This window comes from Otolemur garnettii, unplaced genomic scaffold, assembly GCF_000181295.1.
Source record: "Otolemur garnettii isolate 467f Iridium unplaced genomic scaffold, OtoGar3 scaffold00046, whole genome shotgun sequence".
Taxonomy (NCBI): domain Eukaryota; kingdom Metazoa; phylum Chordata; class Mammalia; order Primates; family Galagidae; genus Otolemur; species Otolemur garnettii.
The window spans coordinates 12,136,886-12,144,537 of record NW_003852441.1 but is presented as its reverse complement, the minus strand read 5'-3'; the positions used below and the strand labels follow the sequence as shown (position 1 = coordinate 12,144,537).

At 50.8% G+C, this 7,652-nt stretch overlaps 2 protein-coding genes across 4 annotated transcripts in view; one reads left to right on the top strand and one right to left on the bottom strand.

Annotated features, from left to right (window-relative positions):
• CTDNEP1 (CTD nuclear envelope phosphatase 1) overlaps window positions 1–4,139 on the bottom strand; it is an 8,183-nt gene extending 4,044 nt beyond the window's left edge. For both annotated transcript variants that reach the window (XM_023513966.1, XM_003791176.2), the window contains exons 1-2: window positions 3,646–4,139; window positions 167–233 (exon numbers count right to left, since the gene is read on the bottom strand). In XM_023513966.1, coding sequence (XP_023369734.1) covers window positions 167–233; window positions 3,646–3,747 — 169 coding nt within the window. In that variant the 5' untranslated portion in view covers window positions 3,748–4,139. The remainder of the gene's footprint in view (window positions 1–166; window positions 234–3,645) is intronic.
• A 789-nt stretch (window positions 4,140–4,928) lies between these two features.
• ELP5 (elongator acetyltransferase complex subunit 5) overlaps window positions 4,929–7,652 on the top strand; it is a 7,768-nt gene continuing 5,044 nt past the window's right edge. For both annotated transcript variants that reach the window (XM_003791274.3, XM_023513965.1), the window contains exons 1-3: window positions 4,929–5,100; window positions 5,260–5,320; window positions 5,406–5,486. In XM_003791274.3, coding sequence (XP_003791322.2) covers window positions 4,950–5,100; window positions 5,260–5,320; window positions 5,406–5,486 — 293 coding nt within the window. In that variant the 5' untranslated portion in view covers window positions 4,929–4,949. The remainder of the gene's footprint in view (window positions 5,101–5,259; window positions 5,321–5,405; window positions 5,487–7,652) is intronic.

Below are 7,652 nucleotides of genomic sequence, written 5' to 3'. Positions count from 1 at the left end.
CTGTGGTCCCAGCTACTTGGGAGGCAGAGGCAGGAGACTCCCTTGAGCCCAGGAGTTGGAGGTTGCTGTGAGCTGTAATGCCACGGCACTCTACCCAGGAGGACAGCTTGAGGCTCTGTCTCAAAAAACAAACAAAAAAAAAGAGTATTCCCAGCAACATACTTACCTAGCCGATTCCGGGACATAGGAGACAAGGGGAGGATATCATATCGAACAGTTTGGTACTGAATTACCTAAGAATAGCAAGAGAGAGATTAAAACCCTTTGACAAGAAAGTCTTCTCCAATAACAATAAAAGGTAGCATGTACTGAACATTTACCAGATGTACTGTTTATGATTTAGGATTATATCATTTAATACTCCAAATAACCCTAAAAATATTATCCCTATTTTTTTGGTTTCTTTTGTTTTTTTTGAGACAGTGTCTCACTTTGTCACCCCCAGTAGAGTGCCATGGCATCATGGCTCTCAGCAACCTCAAACTCTTGGGCTCCAGTGATTCTCTTGCCTCGGCCTCCCAAGTAGCTGGGACTACAGGTGCCTGCCACAACACCTAGTTATTATTATTTTAATTTTTTTTTTTTTTTTTGAGACGGTCTCACTATGGTGCCCTCAATATAATGCAGTGGCGTCACAGCTCACAGCAACCTCAAACTCTTGGGCTTAAGCAGTTCTCTTGGCACAGCCTCCCAAGTAGTTGGGACTATGGGCACCCGCCACAATGCCCAGCTTTTTTTTTGTTGTACTTGTTATTGTTGTTTGGAAGGCCCAGGCTAGGTTCAAATCCGCCACTGCCAGCCCCAGTGCATGTGGCCAGCGACTCAGCCGCTAAACTACAGGCAACAGGGTCTCTCTTTTGCTTAGGCTGGTCTGGAACCAGTGAGCTCAGGCAATCCACCTGCCTCAGCCTCCCAGAGTGCTAGGATTACAGGTGTATTATCCCTATTTTAAGGATGAAGAAACCAAGGTTTGGAGGGGTTAAATACCTTGCCGAGGCCACGCAGCTAGGAATTATCTTATTTGTCTCCCCAATTAGAATGAAAATTCCATGGAAACACAGATTTTGTCTCAATCATGGCTGTATTCCCAGTGCTTAGAACACTGTAGCAAGGGTGGTCAGTGACTATTAATAGAATCAATGAAATGGTGGAGCCAGGATTGTATCTATACAGTCTGACCCAAGAACCTGCCCTCTTAACCATGGTACTATCCTGCTATGCTGAACAAAAAAACACACAAGCCCCCCCCCCCACCTTTGCTCCAAGAATTCTTTGTGGCAACTTCCATCCTCTCACACTAGGAACTGAGAGTCTCAGATTCCTTAGTGGACATGGAGAGGAGGTCCCTGGATCCCTCTTGGGAACAAGGGATGAGGGAATCCAAAGGTCGTCAGGTCAGCTAAGTTCCTCTGGCTAGGGGCCACCAGACCTATTTTAACCAGCCACCTGTCCACATCTCTCTCCCTCAGCCAAGTCACAAGTTGCAGAGAACCTCAGCCCTTCGAAAAGCCTCCTTATCCTGGTACCTAGGGCAAGGCAGAGAACACAGGAAAGCCTCGCCTGCCAAGCTGACTGATAGGGCATGGAGAGGGCCAGAGGAAGGACTGTAGAGTGAAAGGTGAAGAAAGGACAAAAACATCACATCCATCAGCCTTCCAGCTCTGCTTCTCCAAGCCATCTCTAGAGACTCCTATTTCCTAATGCTCAGATCTCCTCATGCAAAATCTGGCAATTCCCTCCTCTGCACAGTCCATTCCTCACAGGCCCCGTACCACACTAAAACCAGGTTCTTCCCTTACAAATGAAGGGGCCCTCTCCCCCTATTCTCAAAGGATCTGCCCTTCTTTTCTCCCTGGGCCATGATGAGAGCCACTTGGGTGTCCTGCCCTGCCATCTCGGGTTGCATATGCTGGGCATGTGGGGAATGCTCCAAGCATCTGTCAGAAAGGGAGTGGGGGAAGAAACCAGACTGGACGCAAAGAGAGGACAAAAAGTGCTGCCCAGCTTGGCGCCTGTGGCTCAAGCGGCTAAGGCACCAGCCACATACACCTGAGCTGGTGGGTTCAAATCCAGCCCATGCTCGCCAAACAACAATGACAGCTGCAAACAAAAAATAGCTAGGCTCTGTGGTGGGAGCCTGTAGTCCCAGCTACTTGGGAGGCAGAGGCAAGAGAATCGCTTGAGCCCAGACGGTAGAGATTGCTGTGAGCTATGAAGCCACAGCACTCTACCAAGGGCGACAGCTCGAGGCTCTGTCTCAAAAAAAAAAAAAAAATACTGCCCAAAGAGGAGCAATTTTGGAGATAACTGCCCTGTGGATGGACTGGAGCACTACTCTCTCCACCTGGAATACTGATGTGTTAGGGAGAGGTCAGAGAAGATAGCAGTCATCCCATAAAGAAAACCCCAGGAGCTACCCACACACACATATCTCAGCACCTCTGATCCTAAGGTTTTCTTGGCTTCTAGGTCATGTAGCAAGGAAATAGCACTGCCCACAAACACAACCATCCTGAACAGTCTTAACCCTAAATCAAGAAGTAGAAGGAATAGATTGGTTTAAAAAAAGAAAAAGAGGCCAGACCCATTCCCCCAAATCAGTTAAGTCAACCACCACTACCACCCGGGGCTTTTTGGAAAACTGTCTTGACCTAGACACCCCTACCTGGTTTATTCTTTCAGATTTTATTGGGGTATACCAAAGAGTACAGACTAAGAATCTCTGTACCCCAGCTCACTAAATTCTCCCCAGACTCCAGAAGATTCTCCCCAGTGTTGATGAGAACAGAAGGGCACATTCATTAAATGATGTTAGCTGAAGGCGCTCTGACCTTGAAGAAAAACTATGGGGGAGGGAACCCAGAGATACTTGGATACATCCAAATTCTCCACTTCCCCACCCCCAGTATCCCATATAATGCTAGGATCCGCTTGGAGAACAAGTGTGCCCTCAGATTCAGGCCCTACAACTGACCAGTGCTGTCTTCTGACAGGGATGCCTGAACTGTAACGTGCTCCCTCCCACAACTAAAGAAGCCCACCATAAAAGTATCCTCTTTACTCTTTAGGGTCTCAATAAATCCCGATACCCACAATCAGACTACGAAATAAGTTTTCAGAGCCTTTTTGTAGGAGTTCCTTTAATGGGAACCGCAGGGGTTCTGCTCATCCAGAGCTTTTCTCAAGTTCCCATCCTTGTTTGTCACATATGCCCTCCAACCTTCCCCGACCCTTAACACATGAGCCTGTCTTTCCCTGGTTATGAGAACAAACACACACAGAGATTACAATAGAAGGGTCTTTCACAACCCCACTTCAACAGATCTGGCTGCCATCAAACAGGTGTTCCCCGCCTCTTGGTTTCTTTAGCAACAACTCCAGCTTCCCAAAAGAGCGCCCCACCCACCACCCCTAGTCCCCAAGAGTTGCCAAACCTTATCCCATCTAGGCCCATCACAACCCCCCAGGTCTCGGTTCTATTGCAAGGGTTTCCCTCTTCCCCACCCCAGGCCCTGCTTAAGGTCCCCTAATTCTCCAGTGGAAAAAGCCCCCGCCAGGATTCCCTTCCTAGGCCCAGAGGCTTGACACTTTCCGAAAACCTATGAGCACCGCGGACAGAGGTCCCCACCACCGTCCCAGGCTCACCGTGCGGATCTGCCTCCGCAAAAGGTAAATGAAGAAACTCCATAGCTTGGCGGCGAAGGCCACGAACGTGCGCAGCCCCAGCAGACACTGCGTCCGCATCATCCCGATGACCCCGGCACCGCCGGCCCCGGGGCCCCCGCGGCCCAGCTCCGCCAGCCCCCCGGGGGCAGCCCCCCGCCACCGGGAGGGAGAACGGGTGCCCCGAATGGCAGGAGAAGCTGCAGAAAGGAGCAAGCAGCAGGCGGCTCAGAAAGCCACCCCTGGCGAGGGAAAAGCCCAGAGGAACGGGGAGCTGGGGGACAAGCGTGGGCAGCCCGCGGGGGCCCACATGGGCAGGGAGTGGCACCGACGGTTCCGCGAAGGTTGCCAGCCGAGATACGTCGGGCTAGGAAGGGGTCCTCCGAGACCGGGAGGGAAGGGGAAGGATAATTAGGGGAGGGGGCTGTAGGGGAGGGGGCTAGGGAGAAGGAAGGGAGGGAGGAAGGGAGAAGGGAGGGGGAGGGGGAGGGAGGGAGAAAGCAAAGAAAAGGAAAGATAAAGAAAATAAAGGGAGGGGAAGAGGAAAAGCGGAGAGTGGCTCGCTGCGCAGGCGCGCTAGGGGGCTGCCCGCGGGAAAGGGGCGGGCGGGGGCAGCTGCGCGCGAAGGGCCGCAGTCGCGGAGACCGGGCCTGCTACGCGAAAGAGCGGAGAAGGAGGGGGAGGGGGAGCCGAAGGGGGCGGAGCGCTAGGCTGGAGCGGCCTCCCCCTCCCCGAGCTCGGGGGTCCTTTAGCTGCTGGAGAGCGGGACTGCAGCCTCTGCAGCTGAGTTTCCCACTCTGACAGGCGCCATTTTACTGCCCAGAGGGCTCCCTCATCTCTTCCCCCCTCCTCTTCCCCTCTGACACTACTTCCGGTGGTGACGTGTATTCGCTTCACCACAACTAAAGTTCTCCCTATTCTGCCTATGGGGGGAGGGATAGGGAAAGCCGAGAGGGCACCGAACAAGGCTACAGTATTGCGCACGCGCAGAAGGTAGCTGAGGGGCGGGATTTGGGCAGGCCCCGCCTGGAACGGCGTGGACGTCTCTGGGTGAACGCCCCTTGCTGCGGTGGTCAGGACTGTGGCGGCGGCCTCGTGGGGATTTCTCCTCCCCTTTCCATTGACAACCGCCCCAACGGCTCTTCCCGCCCTTGTTGCAGTGGCTATGTAGACCATGATGTGGTCCCTACAAATGTGCGCCAGAGCTTGGGCGTATACCCTACATTGAGCTCCTCCAGGGAATATTGAACGTAATTACCTCTCTTTCCAGCCTATGTTAGGTCTTAATGGTGGGAGGAATCAATGACCCGCCCCTTTCATCTGGAGGGGGCGGGCTGTGGGTCTTGACGCCATCTGGGAGCGCCCCAGGGGAGACCCGGCGCAAGTCGGAGATGCTGGACTCGCTGTTAGCCTTCGGCGGCCTGATGCTGCTTCGGGGTGAGAGCTGGAATCACAGGGGGTTCCGGGCCTGGCAAGGGGGACCGAAGAGGAGAGGAGGACCCATGCGTCACCGACTAGGGGCAGAAGTCATGACAGGTTGGTGAGGGCGGAAACTCCCCTGTTCTCAACCTTCCATCCGTCCTTTGCTCTCTTCAGATAGCGTAGAATGGGAAGGGCGCAGTCTTTTGAAGGCGCTTATCAAGAAATCTGCGCTGTGGTGAGTATCTTTCAGTCTCCGGGTCCTACCTTAGAAAGGGAGCTTGTGCACCAATCTTTGACCTGACCTCCCGTCTCTGCCTCAGTGGGGAGCAAGTCCACATCCTGGGCTGTGAAGTGAGCGAGGAAGAGTTTCGTGAAGGTTTCACCTCGGATATCAATAACTGGTAAGCCCAACTTGGCGAAATTTCATTAGATGTGAGACTTCTGTTACTAAGACTCTTTATAGTAACAAGCACAAACGTTGGTATATAGTAACAGCTACTTAAATAATCATCGAAGGACGGGATATGGATCTTTCAGAAAGCAAAAGTCAGTAAGAGGATGGCTTGGCGCCTGTGGCTTAAGTGGCTAAGGCGCCAGCCACATACACCTGAGCTAGTGGGTTCGAATCCAGCCCGAGCCCGCCAAACAATGACGGCTGCAACCAAAAAATAGCAGGGCGTTGGCGGGCACCTGTGGTCCCAGCTACTTGGGAGGCTGAGGCAGGAGACTCGCTTGAGCCTAGGAGTTGGAGGTTGCTGTGATGTCATAGCACTCTACCCAGATGGACAGCTTGAGGCTCTGTCGAAGAGAGGTATTTGGGAAATCTGAAGGAGAGATCATAGAAATTGTACCTGATTGTATGTGGTCTTAGAGAGCATGAAAAGGAGTTTAGATGTTACAAAGACAGTGAGGAGTCGCTTGAAAATTTGGGAGAAGAGTGATAATACCATACTCATTAGAAACACTAGTGTGGGCTCGGCGCCTATAGCTCAACCGGCTAAGGCGCCAGCCACGTACACCTAAGGTGGCGGGTTCGAATCCCCAGCCCGGACCCGCCAAACAACAATGACGGCTGCAACCAAAAAATAGCCGGGTGTTGTGGCGGGCGCCTGTGGTCCCAGCTACTTGGGAGGTGGAGGCAGGAGACTCGCTTGAGCCCAGGAGTTGGAGGTTGCTTTGAGCTGTAATGCCAGGGCATTCTACCCAGGGGGATAGCTTGAGGCTCTGTCTCAAAAAAAAAAAAAAAAAAGAAACACTAGTGTGTTGACAATGGTATAGGGAAGAAATTGGAAGAGGGCACCCTGGAGACAGGAACCATGTGGGAAGGTTAATGCAGTAATCTATTAATTCAAATTCAATCATTAGGTGTAAACCAGGTGCTGTGCTAGAAACTGGAGACAGCAATGAATGAGACAGACCTGTTCCCTGCTCTAATGAACCTTAGAAAATAATGGTAGAACATAACAGAGGCCTGGAGAATTAAGAATAAGTGTAAAAGGACATTAGTGGGAAAATAAAAGGATGTTAGTGGGTAGGACTTATTGATTGATGTGAAGCAGAAAAAAGTATTCAGATGTGCCTGGCCAGGATTGATTAACAACCATTAGTAGCCTGGGCACTTTGACTCATACCTGTAATCCCAGTAACTTTGAGAGGCCAAGCAAGAAGATCGCTTGAAGCCAGGAGTTCGAGACCAGCTTGGGCAACAGAAGGAGACCCCTATCTCTACAAAAAAGTTAAAAATTAGTTGGGTGTGGTGGTGTGTATTGTAGCCTCCAGCTACTCAGTAGACTAAGGAGAAGATCACTTGAGCCCAGGAGTTATAAGGCTATAGTGAATTAATGATCACACCACTGCACTCTAGCCTAGATCACAGAACAAGACCATCTCAAAACAAAAAAAAAAGAAACAAAAACCATTAATAGGGGTGGCACCTGTGGCTCAAGGAGTAGGGCACCGGCCCCATATACCAGAGGTGGCGGGTTCAAACCCAGCCCTGGCCAAAAAATAAAAATAAAAACAAAAACCATTAATAGAATGCTTTCTACTTCCTAGTTTTGGCACCTCAGTGGATAATAGTAGTGTACATATATCTGTTGAGCTCTAATTTTATGTGTCAGCCATGAAGAAACTCCAGAGATTGGCAGTGAAGGCCACAGTTGTGATAGGTGGTGCCATATGGCAAGTTATGCTACCATGAAGATGTCCCAGGATTTCTAGTCCATACCAATCTCCCTTTTCAAGCTGAGTTCTATAACTTAATCTTTGACTTTCTCTAAGTTGTTCTGTAAGTGGGAATCATATCTTCTGCTTTCCCGTTATTAATCCTGAGAATGATAGGGTACCACTCAGGAAATGTTTGATAATGGTAACAGCTGGTATTTATCTAGCATTTAATATGTGTCAAGTACTATGCTAAGTGCCTAGAGGTTAGCATCTCCATTTCATAAATGAAAAAATTGAACCTTGGCTCGGTGCCTGTGGCTCAAGTGGCTAAGGCGCCAGCCACATACACCTAAGGTGGCGGGTTCGAATCCCCAGCCCGGGCCCGCCAAACAACAATGATG